Source organism: Globicephala melas, chromosome 8, assembly GCF_963455315.2.
Source record: "Globicephala melas chromosome 8, mGloMel1.2, whole genome shotgun sequence".
Lineage (NCBI taxonomy): Eukaryota > Metazoa > Chordata > Mammalia > Artiodactyla > Delphinidae > Globicephala > Globicephala melas.
This window is the reverse complement of record NC_083321.1, coordinates 87,715,077-87,733,864: the sequence shown is the minus strand read 5'-3', so window position 1 is coordinate 87,733,864 and position 18,788 is coordinate 87,715,077. Positions and strand designations below refer to the sequence as shown.

Here is an 18,788-nt window from a genome sequence, read left to right as displayed (position 1 = left end):
TCTAAAGGGTGAGTAGGAATTTCTGAGGTAGAAGCAGGGAGTGTTCCAGGCAGTTGCAACAGAAGACTCTAACTCAGCAGATTTTCCTGGTGGTGCAGCGGTTAAGACTCCGTGCTCCCAATGCAGGGGGCCCGGGTTTGATCCCTGGTCAGGGAACTAGATCCCGCATGCCGCCACTAAAAGATTTCTCTGCTGCAACTAAAGATCCCACATGCTGCAACTAAAAGACCCCTCGTGCCACAGCTAAAGATCCCACATGCCGCAACTAAAAGGTTCCTCGTGCCACAACTAAAGATCCCGCGTGCTGCAACTAAAAGATCCCGTGTGCCGCGACTAAGACCTGGTGCAGCCAGATAGATAGATATCTAGATAGGTAGATAAATAAATATTAAAAAAAAAATTCTTAACTCAGTATTCTAGTCACATGGGCCTTCTTTCAGTTCCTTGAATACACCATGTTTCTTCCCACCTCAGGTGATGAAACACAAGTTATCACCTTTTCTCAATCTTACCTAAACTGATTCTTCACTGCAATTCCTTCTTTTCCCCAGTTCACTGCATTAGAAGTCTTGGTGTCATTGATTTCCTTTGAAATAGACCTGAGGTCTACCCTTTCTGCTTCCTTCATTTGCTCTGCCTGCCATAGGGCTTCAAGGTATGGTCGCTTCACAGCTGGATACTGTGATAGTGACTAGAGTCCTTCCAGCCTTCTCCTCCAACATTTCCTTGCCCCACCCTCCCCAGCATACCAATACGGACCTCTCGTTCTGAGACCCGTTTTTAATTATATTACTCCTTGGTTAAAAAACCTAGAGTAGATTCCTGGTGCACAAAATCCAGATTCCCCTAATTTGGGTCCTCGGTTATCAGTCCTCAGACTGCCTCTCTAGTTTTGTTTCTCAACACACACCTCCTGGGACAAGCAGATATTCCACCTCTTTCCCCTGTAAACCATGCTCCTTTCTGCCTTTGTTCTCTGTTCTAACATTTGCCACCGTCTCCAGGAAAGCTTTTCAACTAGTGTAGCCCCCAGTGATTTCTTCATCTCTGAACTCTACTTATAATACTTTCTGTATTTCATATGTGCTAATATTATTTCCTGACCTAAATTTTAAGTTTAAAAACAGAGACATGTCTTACAGGAATTTTATATACCCTGCTTTAGGATTCACCTAAGTATAGATACTTAATAAAGGCTTTGATGATGCCCAGAAGACTGACTTTTCCAGTTTTTTTAAATTGAAGTATAGTTGATTTATAATATTGCATCAGTTTCAGGTGTACAGCATAGTGATTCAGGGTTTCTGCAGATTATATTCCATTATAGGTTATACAAGATAATGGGTATAATTCCCTGTGCTATACAGTAAAGCCTTGTTGCTTATCTATTTTATGTGTAGTAGTTTCTATCTGTTAATCCCATACTCCTAATTTGTCCCTCCCCTCTCCCTCTTCCCTTTGGTAACAATAAGTTTCTTTTCTATTTCTTTGAGTCCAGAAGATTCATTTCGATATTATTTAGTGGAGGTTGCTAATCAAGGATTATGAGTCGTTAATATTGTAACTGTTGTGTCCTACACATTGGGCATAACTTGAATTGACAGTAAACACCAATCTAGGTTGACAACAGGAATAATTCATTGTAACGGGCTCTAATGCTCCACGGTTCTTTTATATTAGTCAAGTTCTCACATTTCACAGAAGTAATTAGTATTCCTTCTAATATTACAGCTATTTGCATACTAGTCCTTTATAGTTTGCAAGTATTATTTAAACGAATCATCTCATTTAATCCTCATTACAACCCTTTGAGGTAAATGGTATTATCCTTATTTTTTACTGAAGAAGAAGTTGAGATATAAAAAACTTAAATCAGTGTGAGTCACCCAGCTAGTTTATTTTGGAGCCCAGACCAGAACCTAGGCCTCTGACTTAGAGTTCCTCTTCTAATTTAAAAAAAAATTATTTATTTATTTTTATGTAGTTTTTTTTATTGGAGTAAAATTGCTTTACAACGTTGTGTTAGTTTCTGCTGTACAATGAAGTGAGTCAGCTATACGTATACATATATCCCCATATCCCCTCCCTCTTGAACCTCGCTCCCACCCCCCACCCCATCTGACGCAGCTAGGTCATCACAGAGCACTGAGCTGAGCTCCCTGTGCTATACAGCAGGTTCCCACTAGCTATCTGTTTTACACATGGTAGTGTACTTATGTCAAACCTAATCTCCCAATTCATCCCACCCTCCCCTTCCCCCTCTGTGTCCACATGTCCATTCTCTACATCTGCGTCTCTGTTCGTGCCCTACAAATAGGTTCATCTGTACCGTTTTTCTAGATTCCACATATATGCGTTAATATACAGTATTTGTTTTCCTCTTTCTGGCTTATTTCACTCTGTATGACAGACTCTAGGTCCATCCACATCTCTACAAATGACCCAATTTTGTTCCTTTTTATGGCTGAGTAATATTCCATTGTATATATGTACCACATCTTTATCCATTCATCTGTCGTTGGACATTTAGGTTGTTTCCATGTCCTGGGTATTGTAAATAGTGTTGCAGTGAACATTTGGGTACGTGTGTCCTTTTGAATTATGGTTTTCTCAGCAAACCCAGTGGGATTTCTGGGTCATATGGTAGTTCTGTTTTTAGTTTTTTAAGGAATCTCTATACTGTTCTCCATAGTGGCTGTATTAATTTACATTCCCACCAGCAATGCAAGAGGATTCCCTTTTCTCCACACCCTCTCCAGCATTTATTGTCTGTAGATTTTTTGATGATGGCCATTCTGACTAGTGTGAGGTGATACCTCATTGTAGTTTTGATTTACATTTCTCTAATAATTAGTGATCTTGAGCATCTTTTCATGTGCCTCTTGGCCATCTATATGTCTTCTTTGGTGAAATGTCTATTTAGGTCTTCCACCCATTTTTTAATTGGGTTATTTGTTTTTTTGATATTGAGCTGCATGAGCTGTTTGTATATTTTGGGGATTAATTCTTTGTCCGTTCTTCATTTGCAAATATTTTCTCCCATTCTGAAGGTTGTCTTTTTGTCTTGTTTATGGTTTCCTTTGCTGTAGAAAAGCTTTTAAGTTTAATTAGGTCCTATTTGTTTATTTTTTAATTTTCATTACTCTAGGAGGCGGGTCAAAAAAGATCTTTCTGTGGTTTATGTCAAAGAGCATTTTTCCTGTTTTCCTCTACGAGTTTTATAGGATCTGGCCTTACATTTAGGTCTCTAATCCATTTTGAGTTTATTTTTGTGTATGGTGTTAGGTAGTATTCTAATTTCATTCTTTTACATGTAGCTGTCCAGTTTTCCCAGCACCACTTATTGAAAAGGCTATCTTTTCTCCATTGTATGTTCTTGTCTCTTTTGTCATAAATTAGGTGACCATATGTGCGTGGGTCTATCTCTGGGCTTTCTGTCCTCTACCATTGATCTGTATTTCTGTTTTTGTGCCAGTACCATACTGTCTTGATTACTGTAGCTTTGTAGTATAGTTTGAAGTCACAGAGCCTGATTCCTCCAGCTCTGCTTTTCTTTCTCAAGATTGCTTTGGCTGTTTGGGGTCTTTTGTTTTCCATACGAATTGTAAAATTTTTTGTTCTAATTTTGTGAAGCATGACATTGGTAGTTTGATAGGGATTGCACTGAATCTGTAGATTGCTTTGGGTAGTATAGTCATTTTCACAATATTGATTCTTCCAATCCAAGAACATGGTGTATTTCTCCATCTGTTTATGTCATCTTTAATTTCTTTCATCAGTGTTTTATAGTTTTCTGAGTACAAGTCTTTTGCCTCTTTAGGTAGGTTTATTCCTAGGTATTATATTCTTTTTGTTGCGATGGTAAATGGGATTGTTTCCTTAATTTCTCTTTCTGATTTTTTGTTGTTAGTGTATAGGAATGCCAGAGATTTCTTAATTTTGTATTCTGAAACCTTACCAAATTCGTTGATTAGTTTTCTGGTGACATCTTTAGGATTTTCTATGTATAGTATCATGTCATCTGCAAACAATGACAGTTTTTCTTCTTTTCCAATTTGTATTCCTTTTGTTTCTTTTTCTTCTCTGATAGCTGTGGCTAGGACTTGCAAAACTATATTGAATAAGAGTGGCGAGAGTGGACATCCTTGTCTTGTTCCTGATCTTAGTGGAAGTGCTTTCAGTTTTTCACCATTGAGTATGATGTTTGCTGTCGGTTTGTCATATATGAGCTTTATTATCTTGAGGTAGTTTCCCTCTATGCCCACTTTCTGGGGAGTTTTTATCATAAATGGGTGTTGAATTTTTGTCAAAAGCTTTTTCTGCATCTATTGAGATTATCATATGGTTTTTATTCCTTAATTTGTTAATATGGTGTATCAACATTGGTTGATTTGCGTATATTGAAGAATACTTTCATTCCTTGGATAAATCCCACTTGATCATGGTGTATGATCCTTTTAATGTGTTGTTGGATTCTGTTTGCTAGTATTTTGTTTGGGATTTTTGCCTCTGTGTTCATTAGTGATATTGGCCTGTAATTTTCTTTTTTTGTGATTCCTTTGTCTGGTTTTGGTATCAGGGTGTTGGTGGCTTCATAGAACAAATTTGGGAGTGTTCCTCCCTCTGCAGTTTTTGGAAGAGTTTGAGAAGGATTGGTCTTAGCTTTTCTCTAAATGTTTGGTAGAATTCGTCTGTGAAGCCATCTGGTCCTGGACTTTTGTTTGTTGGAAGAGCTTAATTACAGTTTCAATTTCATTACTTGTGATAGATCTGTTTATATTTTCTAATTCTTCCTGGTTCAGTCTTGGAAAGTGTACCTTTCCAAGGATTTGTCCATTTCTTTGTGGTTGTCCATTTTATGGGCATATAGTTGTTTGTAGTAGTCTCTTATAAACCTTTGTATTTCTGTGGTGTCAGTTGTGATTTCTCCTTTTTCATTTCTAATTTTATTGATTTGCATCCTGTCCCTTTTTTTCTTGATGTGTCTGGCTAAAGGTTTATCAATTTTGTTTATCTTCTCAGAGAACCAACTCTTAGTTTTATTGATCTTTGCTATTGTTTTCTTCATTTCTATTTCATTTATTTCTGCTCTCATCTTTATGATTTCTTTCTTTCTACTGACTTTGACTTTTCTTCGTTCTTTCTCTGGTTGCTTTAGTTGTAAGGTTAGATTGTTTATTTGAGATTTTTCTTGTTTCTTGAGGTGAGATTAAATTGCTATAAAATTCCCTCTTAGAACTGATTTTGCTGAGTCCTATACGTTTTGGGTCGTCGTGTTTTCATTGTCATTTGTTTCTATGTATTTTTTTATTTCTTCTTTGACTTCTTCAGTGATGTCTTGGTTATTTAGTAGCACACTGTTTAGCCTCCATATATTTGTGGTTTTTACAGTTTTTTTTCCTGTAATTGATTTTGAATCTCATAGCGTTGTGGTCAGAAAAGATGCTTGATATGATTTCAGTTTTCTTAAATTTTCCGAGGCTTGATTTTTGACTCAAGATGTGATAGATCCTGGGGAATGTTCCGTGTGCACTTGAGAAGAAAATGTATTCTGCCACTTTTGGTGGAATGTCCTGTAAATATCAGTTAAATCTATCTGGCTTACTGTGCCATTTAAAACTTGTGTTTCCCTGTTTATTTTCTGTTTGGATGATCTGTCCATTGGTGTAAGTTGCGTGTTAAAGTCCCCTACTATTATTATGTTACTGTCAATTTCCCCTTTTATGGTTGTTAGCATTTGCCTTATGTATTGAAGTGCTCCTTTGTTGGGTGCATAAATATTTATAATTGTTATAGCTTCTTCTTGGGTTGATCCCTTTATCATTACATAGTGTCCTTCCTTATCTCTTGTAACAGTCTTTATTTTAAAGTCTATTTTATCTGATATGAATATTGCTACTCCAGCTTTCTTTTGATTTCCATTTGCATGGAATATCTTTTTCTATCACTTCACTTTCAGTCTGTATGTGTCCCTAGGTCTGATGTGGGTCTCTCGTAGACAGCATATATATGGGTCTTGTTTTTGTATCCATTCAGCCAGCCTGTGTCTTTTGGTTGGAGCATTGAATCCATTTACATTTAAGGTAATTATTGATTTGTATTCTCCTATTACCATTTTCTTAATTGTTTGGGTTTGTTTTTGTGGGTCTTTTTCTTCTCTTGTGTTTCCCACCTAGAGAAGTTCCTTTAGCATTTGTTGTAAAGCTGGTTTGGTGGTGCTGAATTCTCTTAGCTTTTGATTGTCTGTAAAGCTTTTGATTTCTCAGTCAAATCTGAATGAGTTACTTGCTGGGTAGAGTAATCTTGCTTGTAGATTTTTCTCTTTCATCACTTTAAGTATATCCTGCCACTCCCTTCTGGCCTGCAGAGTTTCTGCTGAGAAATCAGCTGATAACCTTATGGGGATTCCTTTGTATGTTATTTTCTGCTTTTCCCTTGCTGCTTTTAATATTTTTTCTTTGAATTTAATTTTTGTTAGTTTGATTAATATGTCTTGGTGTGTTTCTCTTAGGGTTTATCCTGTATGAGACTCTCTGCACTTCCTGGGCTTGGGTGACTATTTCCTTTCCCATGTGAGGGAAGTTTTCCACTATAATCTCTTCAGATATTTTCTCAGACCCTTTCTTTTTCTCTTCTTCTTCTGGGACCCCTATAATTTGAATGTTGGTGCGTTTAGTGTTGTCCCAGAGGTCTCTTAGATTGTCTTCAGTTCTTTTCATTCTTTTCTCTTTATTCTGCTCCTTGGCAGTTATTTCCACCATTCCGTCTTCCAGCTCAGTTATTCGTTCTTCTACCTCAGTTATTCTGTTCTTGATTCCTTCTAGTGTATTTTTCATTTCAGTTATTGTGTTGTTCATCTCTGTTTTTTTGTTCTTTAGTTCTTCTAGATCTTTGTAAACATTTCTTGTATTTTCTCAATTCATGCCTCCATTCTATTTTTGAGATTCTGGATCATCTTTACTATCATTACTCTGAATTCTTTTTCAGGTAGGTTGCCTATTTCCTCTTCATTTATTTGGTCTCGTAGGTTTTTACCTTGCTCTTTCATCTGTGATATATATATATATATATATATATATTTTTTTTTTTTTTTTTTTAATGGGTGAGATTGTGTTCCTGTCTTACTGGTTGTTTGGCCTGAGGCTTCCATCACTGGAGTTTGTAGGCTGTTGGGTAGAGGTGGGTCTGGTGCCAAGAATGAGGAACTCCAGGAGACCTCATTCCTATGAATATTCCCTGGTGTCTGAGATTCTCTGTTAATCCAGTGGTTTGGACTCAGAGCTCCCACCACAGGAGCTCAGGCCTGATCCCTGTCTCATGCACCAAGATCCCACAAGCCATGCAGGGTGGCAAAAAAAAAAAAAAAAAGGAAAAATAGCAGAACAATAACAAAGAGTAAAAAATAAAATAAGATTAGAAAACTAACAGATATGTTACAAAGAATAAAAAAATAAAAATATAGATGAAACAAGAACTGGAAGGTAAAACAGAAGCATAATAGTAAAAAAGAGGAGAAAAGGAAAAAAAGCCTTGGCTGTGGAGGGTGAGGCTTAGGCAGGGGCGGGGTTTAGGCAGTGGGCAGGGCCTTTGCTTAGGACCACAGGGCCGGAAAAGGCCCTGGGGGGTTGGGGGTGGGGCTTAGGCTCATCTCAGCCGGAGGGGCCCAGGAGTGCCTCTGGCCTTCGAGGGCAGAGGGCCAGGGCCAGGACGCCAGCAGGATCACTGGGCCCAAGTGGGTGGGGGAAACGCCAGCCAGCTGTGTTTCCCCCTGATCCTCCCATCCCAGAGGGCCCCTCCCTGTTGGCCTCTCTTCTTCTTTGCCCATCCCTCCCTCCTATGCCCCTAGGATCCACATGGCGGAGGGGGCCCCAGAAAGCAGGGGAGCAGACCTGGAATCCTAGTAGGCTTCCCAGGGCCAAGTGGGCAGGGGAGATGCCCGCTGGGCCTCCCCTGATCCTCTGGTCCTGGAGGATTCCCCCCATCATCTGCCTCCCCTCCTCTTCCCCCCCACCCCGCTCCCTCCCTCCCATGCCCCTAGGAACCATGAGGCTGGAGAGGACCCCGGGGAATGGAGAGCCAGACCTGGGAGCCCAGCAGTCTTCCCAGGCCTGGGTGAGTGGGGGAAATGCCCTCTGCACCTCCCTGGATCCTCCAGTCCTTGAGGGCCCCCCCTGCCAGCTTCTCCTCTTCTCCCCCCACCTCCCTCCTACACCCCTAGGACCAACGTGGCCCAGAGGGGGCCTCGGATGGTGGAGGACCCTTCCTGGGAGCCCCACAGGCTTCCCGGGCCCGACTGGGCAGGGAAATGTCTCGGAGGATCAGGGTTCCTCCAGGCGTGAGAACCCCTCCCCACTCCCAGCCACCCCTCAGAGGCTCCAGTCCTGTCTAGCCTCCACTTTGCCTCCCCTCTCACTCCCCCTATGTCCTACCTGGTCGCTGAGGGGTTCTTCCTGTCTCCTTAGGCGGTCAGGTCCCCCACTAGCGTCTGGCAGGCGCCCTAGTTGTGGGGAGACACGAACTCCACGTCCACCCCCACTGCCATCTTGACCGGAAGCCTCTAATTTTTTAAATAAAATTTTTTTTCGGCTTTATTGAGGTATAATTGACAAATAACATTGTGTAAGTTTAAGGTATACAATGTGATGATTTGGTATATGTATATATTGTGAAATGATTACCACAATAAGTTAGTTAAGGCATCCATCATCTCATGTAGTTACCATTTTTTTGTGGTGAGAACATTTAAGGTCTACTCTCTTAGGTGATTTCAAGTATGCAACACTGTATTGTTAACTGTAGTCACCATGCTGTACATTAGGTCCCTAAAACTTCATCATCTATAACTGAAATTTGACCAACATCTCTCCATTTCCCCCAGTCCCTCGCAACCACCATTCCACTTTGTTTCTATGAGTTCAACATCAGGGGCGCAGATATTGCTTCAAGGTAGTGATTTCATTTCTTTCAGATACATACCAAAAGTGGGATTGCTGGATGATATGGTAGTTCTATTTTTGATTTTTTTGAGGAACCTCCATACTGTTTTCCATCATGGCTATGCGAGTTCCCGTTCCTACCAACAGTACAAGGGTTCTCTTTTCTCCACATATTCGCCATTGCTTGTTATCTCTTGTCTTTTTGATGATAGCCATTCTGTCAGATATGAGGTGATAATCTCATAGTGGTTTTGTTTTGCATTTCCCTGATGATTGGTGATATTGAGCACCTTTTTGTGTACCTGTTGGCCATTTGTATGTCTTCTTTGGAAAAGGGTCTATTCAGGTCCTTTGCCCATTTTAAATCATATTATTTGGCTTTTTGCTGTTGAGTTGTATGAGTGCCTTATAAATTTTGGGTATTAACCCCTTATCAGATATATGGTTTCCAAATACTTTTTCTCTTTCCATAGGTTGCCTTTTTATTTTGGGCTCCTTTTTTAACCACTGTATTTCTTCTCTATTAGAGAATCTGCCCTTGATCATACTTAACCATTTTCTGCCAGAGACCTTTGTCCTTGTGTATTTTAGTTGTTCAGTAACTGATTCCTAGAAAAAAAGAATGTTCAGCAGCTGCTTCTCAGGAAGCATGAAAAGAGGTTACATTTTTTTAAATGGATTAGTATTTCAATTAATATGATTTTGCCTTAGTATCTTTCTAAAAACTTTAAATGAAATTTGCATATGGATGGTGTGATGAGTGAAGCCTAAAGCTAACTGGTGTAGTTGGGTATTAATTAGTTACTACCCACATCTCTGGTAGACCATGTATCCAGCACCAAAACTAGATAATCAGACCTGTAGTATGCCTAGCCAGAAAAGGCCAGGCTGAGGTCAAGTATTGAAATGTCATACTCAGAGCTCCCTCACCAAAGGAGGTCTAGGCATGAGACCATGAATCTTTACCCCTTGCTGGTTCTATTTGATTACAGAGACATGGTGCTGGCAGAGCTTTTAAAAACTTGTTTCATGTTTTTAAAATCCTTGGGAGCTACAGAGTGGGTGTTCAGACCAAAAAGGCTGCTTCCTGGAGTGTTTATGCAAAGGGTCATTTTTAGAGAGTTATGAGGAATGGAATTGGGTCTGACGTCAATTCTCAGTGTGCTTTCTCTCCCCGGAGGAATAGCCCATATGTAGAGACAGATGTGAGACTGAAGTCTCTTTTACATATAAATAATGCTGGGAGAGAATGAGAACATTACTGTGAGTTAGAGGTTGGGGAAGAACCAAGTTTACTGTAAGCCAGAGATGACCAAGTTGTTTTTATACGCACTTTTTCAAACATTCAATTGTGTATAACCCATAAGCCTAAATGTGCACAAAACATAAATGTACAGTAAATTAATAATAATTAATAATAATAGAACAAATACCTGTGTAATCATCCCAGGTCAAATACTAGAACATTACCAGCACCCAGAAGCTCCCCCAACAATTCCTTTTGATCACTACCCAGTTCCCCCTTCAGGAGTCTCCTGACTTTCATGGTGATAATCTCCTTGCTTTTCTCTTTAGATTTACCGCTTTTATATGCATTCCTAAACAACATAAATTCATTTTGCCTATTTTTGAGCTTCATATACATGGAATCATATTGCATTTTTATGGGTCTTGATCCTTTTACTTAATGTTTTGTTTGTAATTACACATTGTTGAATATAGCTGTAGTTTGTTCTCTTTTATTAGAGTATTTCATTGTATGACTATATTATTTTACTTTTGATAGTTGTTTGGTTCTTTCCAGTCTGGGCCAGCTGTAAATAATGCCACTTTGAACATTCTTTTTTTTAAAACAAATTTATTTATTTATTTATTTATGGCTGCATTTGGTCTTCGTTGCTGCACGTGGGCTTTTTCTAGTTGTGGTGAGCAGGGGCTACTCTTCGTTGTGGTGTGCAGGCTTCTCATTGCGTTGACTTCTCTTGTTGAGGAGTATGGGCTCTAAGTGTGCAGGCTTCAGTAGCTGTGGCATGTGGGCTCAGCAGTTGTGGCTCGCGGGCTCTAGAGTGTAGGCTTAGTAGTTGTGGCTCACGGACTTAGCTGCTCCACGGCATGTGGGATCTTCTCAGACCAGGGATCAAACCCATGTCCTCTGCATTGGCAGGCGGATTGTTAACCACTGCACCACCAGGGAAGTCCCCACTTTGAACATTCTTGAACTTGTCTTTTGGTTCATGAATTCCCGTTGGATATACATTACCTTGAACCATGTGAAATTACCTTATTTTTTTTCCTGTGTCGTGCAGCTTGCAAATTCTTAGTTCCCTGCCCAGGGATCGAACCTGTGCCTCCCTGCAGTGGAAGCGCAGAGTCCTAACCACTGGACTGCCAGGGAAGTCCCTGAAAGTATCATTTTTGTGGACCAGTCACATATTAATGATTCCATATGGTTCATTGTAATACCTAGGAGTAGAATTGTTGGATCATAAGAATTGCGTATGTTCAATTTTAGTAGATTCTGCCAAATAGTTTTCTAAAAATCTTGTACCAACTTAATCTCCCTCCAGCAACGTATAAGAATTGTTCCACATTCTGGCCTACATTTGGTATTGTAATTTTTCGTTGTAATTTTGATTTGTATTTCCTTGGTTACTCATGAGGTTGAGTACTGTTTCATTTGTTTTTGGCTGTTTAGATTTCTTCTTATGAAGTACCTATTCAAGTCATTTGCCTATTTTTCTGTTGAATGGTCCATTTTTGTCTTACTGATCAGCAGGTGTTCTTTATATATTCTAGATATGAATACTTGATTGTTAATGTGTCACATGTATCTTCTTCCATTCTGTGTCTCATCTCTTTACTCTCTTATTCGTGTCTTTGATGAACGGATATTCCCAATTTTAAGGTAGCCAAATTTATTCATCATTTTTTTTATAGTTAATACTTTTTGTGTTTGTCTAAAATGACTTTTGCCATACGTAAGATTTTGATGATAGTCTGCCATATTATCTTCCAAGAGCTTTGTTTTTCACATTTAGTTCTGTAATCCATCTGAAGTTGATTTTTTTTACATTATCAATTTTTTTATTGATGTATAGTTGATTTACAGCGTTGTATTAATTTCTGCTATACAGCAAAGTGATTCAGTTATATATAGATATAGATATATACACACATATTCTTTTTTATATTCTTTCCCACTATGGTTTACCACGGGATATTGAATATAGTTCTTTGTGCTATACAGTAGGACCTTGTTGTTTATTCATTGTGTACAGAGGTCCAATTTCATTTTTCCCCCAATGGATATCCAGTTGTCCCAGCACCAATTAGTGAAGAGAGATACTTTCACCACTGCTCTGAGGTGTCACTTCTGTCATAGATCAGGGTCCATATGTGCCTGTATCTGTTCCAGGCTCTGTTCTATTCAGTGGTCTGTTATATTCCTGCACTAATACCTCATTGTCTTAATTACTATAACTTTATAGTAAATAAGTCCCCACCTTGTTCTTTTCTAAGAGTGCCTTGGCTATCCTTGTCCTTTTGCATTTCCATATACATTTTAGACTCAGCTTGTCAAGTTTCATCAAAAAAGTCTGTTGGCATTTTTATTGAGATTGCATTTAATCTATCAATTTATTTAGAATTTACATCTTTATAATAGTGAGTCTTAAATCTAGAAATAAGGTTTATCTCTCCATGTAATAAGGTCTACTTTATTGTTTATCAAAAAATTTTTTGAGGTAAAGTTCATATTTCAACAATATTTTATCATCAAATTTACCATTTTAATCATTTTTAGGTATACACTTCAGCTGCATTAAGAACAGTCACACGGTTGTGCAACCATCACCACTCTCTACCTCCAGAACTTTTTCAGTGGCTTTCAGTACATTCATAATGTTATACGACCACCAGCACTATCTAATTTCAGAGCATTTCATCATCTCCTCCCCCCCCCAAAAAAACCCCCATGTGCATTAAGTTGTCACTCCTCCAATCCTTAGCAACCACTAATCTGCCTTCTGTCTTCATGGATTTGCCTCTACTGGACATTTCATGTTAAGCGGAGTCACACAAAATATGGTCTTTTGTGTCTCATTTCTTTCACTCAGCACAATGTTTTCAAGGCTCATCTTTGTTGTAGTATGTACCCTTTTTAAGACTGAATAATATTCCATTGCATGTATATACCACATTTTGATTATATGAATATACCATATTATAAATTCATCAGTTGATAGACTAGTCAATAAAATTCTGTAATTCTTTACAGAGGACTTGCCCATATCTCGTTAGATTTATTCCAAGACACATGTTTTCAAATCCTTTTGAATGATATTTTTATAATGTAATTTGAAAATACATAATTTTTTAAAATGTAATTTAATATGTTGTTTACCACTGTTATATAGGAACATATGATGTTAATTTTACATTCTATAAATAGTTTAAAGTTTGATAAACTCTCTTAATCCCCAAAATTTATGTTGATTCTTTTGGATTTTATATATATCAATCATTGTGATAAATGAAGGACTTTTGTTTGTTTCTTTTCATTTCTTCTGCCATTTGTTTCTTCCTTGTATCTTACCCTGCTGACTAGAACCTCTAGTACAGTGTTGAATAGAGTAATGATAATAAGCAGCCTTGACGTTTTCCTGATTCCAAAGGAAAAGCTTTCAACCCTTCACTGTTAAATATGAGATTTGCTATGTTTCTATTCATATTTCAAATGATTTTTATCTTGGCTGAAACCTGGATTTCTAGGACAAATCATTTTTGGTTTTAATTTTTAAGAAACATTTAAATGAGCTCCTGAGGGTACTTCCCCTCTGATTCGGTCATTTTTGGCAGTCTTGATGTATGACTTTGGAAGTCACACTGACCTGAGTCCAAATATGGCTCTACTATAAACTCATGTGATTTTGGTTAGGATTATAAATCCTTTTAGGGCAAGAACTGCATGCTATTTATTTAATTCTGTATCATTAGCTTTAACTTACTAATGCCTCGTACATTGTAGGGGCTTAATATAGATCTTGAAAAAAATGAAGTTACATAATTTGTCTCTGAGTCTTGGCTTCCTCATTTATAAAATAGGAATTAATAATCCCCTATAGGCCTTTATATAATGATTTAAAAAATAGTATGTGTAACATAGTTGCATGTAAAAAATGCAACTTTCCTTTGAGATTTACTTTTCTTTAGCTGACTACATTAGTAATTAAGAGGGTTCTGGGATCCACTTTCTAATATTGAGTGTTGGGGGGGTTCTCCACAGTAACAGCAATTCTCAGACACCATCTGGGTGTCTTACAACTCAACACAATTCTTACACTGTCTACTCAGAGATACCATCAGATTCCACAGATTGTGGGCTCAGTCCTACAAGACTGCCCCCTTCTCCTGCCTACTTCAGACGCCAATCTTAAGCCCAGGTTGTTACCTGTTTCTGACTGCCTGGCTACAGATTGGAGCTGTGACCCCCTCCTTGAACTTTAGGTGCTGGTTGTAAGTCCAGGTTGTTCCCTATACTTCTGACTGAATATAAAGCAGAGGTTCACATGACCCTCTCCTTGTGTTTGATTAATTTGCTAGAGTGGCAAAAACAGAGAAATATTTTACTTACTAGATTATTGGTTTATTATAAAAGGATATAATTCAGGAACAGCCAGATGGAAGAGATGAATAGGGCAAGGTATAGGGGAAGATTGGGGATCTTCATGCCCTTTCCAGGTGCAGCACTCTTCCCGAATCTCCACGTGTTCACCAACCTGGAAGCTTTCCGAACTTGTCCTTTTAGGGTTTTATGGAGGCTTCATTACACAGGCATGATTGATTAAATCATTGGCCAATCTCCAGCCCCTCCCCCTCCCCCAGTGGCTGAAAGGTCCAACCTTCTTTTCACATGGTTAGTTCAACTGGTGACCAGCACCTCCTCCCATCTTTACAGGATTTTCAAAATTCACCTCATTAACATAAGCTCAGTTGCGGTTGAAAGGGGCTTGTTATGAATAACAAGACACCCCTTTCACCATTATGGCTTTGAAGGGATTTCAGGAACTGAGGACAAGAGACTGAATATTATAACAAAAGATGCTCCCATTGCTCTCATGGCTTAGGAAATTACAAGGGTTTGGGGTGCTCTGAACCAGAAACATTGGAAGAAGACCAAAAAAAAATTTGATTATAAATCACAATATCACAGTAATGATTTCCATCTTTGGGTTTTTATTTAATCTCATAGAAACTTGTGTACTGTATTTTTTGGGACTATCATTGATTTACAATATTGTGCTAGTTTCAGGTGCACAGTAAAGTGAACTTTGGCTGGGTGAGTGCATATCTCACCCCTGCCCTCAGGAGCCTAAATAACACCCCCACACCCAGCACTCTTAGCTGAGTGAAGAGAGCACTGGTAACATTTTCTGAGGACTTAGATGTTTGTGCTTCTAAAACCCTGTGGGAATTCTTAGGATTATAGTTGATGTTTCTTACCCTGAAAGAACCTTTGCAATTACTGATGAAGAGTTGGCCTTTCTCTGTTGCAGATTGACATCAATAAATGCCATTATTTAGTGGATTTGGACACCATGAGAGAAACACCCCGGGAGCCAAAATATTCATCCAATAGAGAAGAATGGATCAACTTGGCCTACAGACCATTCCTTGATGCATCTAGGTATGTGGCTTTAGTCCTAAGAAATGTACTGGGATTAGTAAGGGCAAAAATTGGAATCTGGGATTGAATAACTTCCAGTCCTGGGCTAACTCTAGTAGCCATTTAATTTTATTTTTATTTGGGCCCAAACATCTTCTATTCTTGTCCAGTTCCCTGAGAAATCTAAAAGAGTGCTCTTCTTTTCTAGGCATCAGAGTACAAAGTATATTCTGGTATCATTCAAATAACAGAATCTAAACAGATAGATCCACTGAAGAAAACACAAATAAGTGTTTGATTATTTTTGGCAATCAACTTCAACTTTCTTAACCAAGAGTTTTCTAATACTGTTAGGAAGATTGACTGTGTTCTTTAAGGAGCTAGAAGTTCATATCCGCATTATTTTTGGGCTCAAGGCTCAGTCAGAGATGGGGCCAGGCCTTACTAGATCTTAAGTAGTGAGACCAAATAGACCAGGGCTTGGCTGGCTCTTCAGAAAAGCCTCAGAATTCATGATAAGAGGTTGAGTCAGGATATCCAGGTGAAGGAGTGGGGGAGAGTTAGAAAGGTGTAGGTTGTCTGTGGGCAGAGGTCCAGGTAGACAGACAGTTGAAGTTAAGGAGGTCCAGGGAGGCCTGCTGGGCAGAGCCAGGATCCAAGAAATCAGGCAGAAACAAAAAGGTAGAGGACCAGGTCTTGAGAGGCAGGTTTGGGACTCAGAAACAGGGAAGAAAATATTTTCAGGAAGAGGGAGTGATTAGAACCTACTGATAAATCAAGTCCGTTTGATTAATATAACAATTGTTCATTGGATTTGGCAGCTGATAAAAGCCATTTTAGTGGAATGGTGGGGGCATAGGGACTTGAGAGATTGGAGGGGTCAAAGCAAAACTAGCAGGGGAGGAAGGAGGCAAGATGGCGGAGTAGAAGGACGTGAGCTTACGCCTTCTTATGGAAACACCAAAATCACAACTAACTGCTGAACAAACACTGACAAAAAAACACTGGAACCTACCAAAAAGGATAGCCTATCTCCAAAGACACAGAAGAAGCCACAGCGAGATGGTAGGAGGGGTGCAATCGCAATAAAATCAAATCCCATACATGCCAAGTGGGCAACCCACAAACTGGAAAATAATTACACCACAGAAGTTCTCCCACAGGAGTGAAAGTTCTGAGCCCCCCACTGGGCTCCCCAGTCTCGGGGTCTGGCAACAGGAGGAGGAGCCCCCAGGTCTGACTTTGAAGGCCACTGGTGTTTGACCACAGGAATTCCACAGGACTGGTGGAAACAAACTTCACTCTTGGAGGGCACACACTGGGTGTCATGCACACCAGGACCCAGGGAAAAAAGTGGTGACCTCATAAGAGACTGGGCCGGGCTTACCTGTTGGGGTTGGATGGTCACCTGCAGAGGCAGGGGGCGGCTGTGGCTCACTGTGGGGACAGGGACAGTGGCTGCAGTGGCTCTGACAAGTGCTCATTGACATGGGCCTTCTAGGAGGCTGCCATTTTCTCACCAAGACCTGACCCCACCCAACAGCCTGTAGGCTCCTGAGTGCTAGGATGCCTCAGGCCAAACAACCAACAGGGTGGGAACATAGCTTCACCCATTAGCAGACAGGCTGCTTAAAGTCTTTTTTTTTTTAAAGATTTTTTTTTTTTTTTGATGTGGACCATTTTTAAAGTCTTTATTGAATTTGTTACAGTATTGCTTCTGCTTTATGTTTTTTGGTGTTTTGCCCCCGAGGCATGTGGGATCTTAGCTCCCTGGCCAGGGATTGAACCTGCACCCCCTGCATTGGAAAGCGGAGTCTTAACCACTGGACCGCCAGGGAAGTCCCTTAAAGTCTTCCTGAATAAACAGCTGCCCAATAATAAACACACCTCCCAGATATGGCCCTGCCCACCAGAGGGACAAGACCCAGCACTATGCACCCAGTCCCTCCCACCAGGAAAACTGCACAAGCCTCTTAGACAGCCTCATCCACCAGGGGGCAGCCAGCAGAAGCAAGAAGAAATACAGTGCTGCAGCCTGTGGAACAGAAACCACAAGCACAGCAAGTTAGACAAAATGAGATGGCAGAGGAATATGTCCCAGATGAAGGAACAAGATAAAACCCTAGAAGAACAACTAAGTAAAGTGGAGATAGGCAATCTACCTGAAAAAGGATTCAGAGTAATGATAGTAAAGATGATCCAAGATCTTGGGAAAAGAATGGAGGCACAGATTGAGAAGGTATAAGAAATATTTAACAAAGACCTAGAAGAACTAAAGAACAAACAAACAGAGAGGAACAATACAATAATTGACATGAAAAATACACTAGAAGGAATCAGTGGCAGAGTAGCTGAGGCAGAAGAACGGATAAGTGACCTGGAAGACAGAATGGTGGAAATCACTGCCATGGAACAGAATAAAGAAAAAAGACTGAAAAGAAATGAAGACAGCCTAAGAGACCTCTGGGACAACATTAAATGCACCAGCATTCGCATTATAGGGGTCCCAGAAGGAGAAGAGAAAAAGAAAGGGTCTGAGAAAATATTTAAAGAGATAATAGCTGAAAACTTTCTTAACATGGGAAACAATCATCCAAGTCCAGGAAGTGCAGAGAGCCCCAGGCAGAATAAACACAAGGAGGAACACGCTGAGACACATATTAATCAAACTGACAAAAATTAAAGACAAAGAAAAAATATTAAAAGCAACAAGGGAAAAGCAACAAATAACGCACAAGGGAACTCCCATAAGGTTATCAGCTGATTTCTCAGCAGAAACTCTGCAGGCCAGAAGGGAGTGGCATGGTATGTTTAAAGTGATGAAAAGGAAGAACCTACAATCAAGAATACTCTTCCCAGCAAGGCTCTCATTCAGATTCAGTGGAGAAATCAAAAGGTTTATAGACAAGCAAAAGCTAAGAGAATTCAGCACCATCAGACCAGCTTTACAACAAATGCTGGAGGAACTTCTCTAGGCAGAAAACAAAGGCCACAACTAGAAACAAGAAAATTACAAATGGAAAAGCTTACCGGTAAAGGCAAACATACAGTAAAGTTAAGAAATCATCTGCACACAAATATATCAAACCCAGCAGTTGTGAGGAGAGCACAAATGCAAGGTATTGGAAATGCGTTTGATATTAAAAGACCAGCAACTTAAAACATTACACTGTTATATCAAAACCTCA

At 39.5% G+C, this 18,788-nt stretch overlaps 1 protein-coding gene across 7 annotated transcripts in view; it reads left to right on the top strand.

Annotated features, from left to right (window-relative positions):
* Positions 1-18,788, top strand: part of ALG9 (ALG9 alpha-1,2-mannosyltransferase) — a 107,646-nt gene that overhangs the window by 66,887 nt on the left and 21,971 nt on the right. For all 7 annotated transcript variants that reach the window (XM_030836760.2, XM_030836770.2, XM_030836804.3 and 4 more), the window contains exon 14: positions 15,491-15,621. In XM_030836760.2, the coding sequence (XP_030692620.1) occupies positions 15,491-15,621 (131 nt within the window). The remainder of the gene's footprint in view (positions 1-15,490; positions 15,622-18,788) is intronic.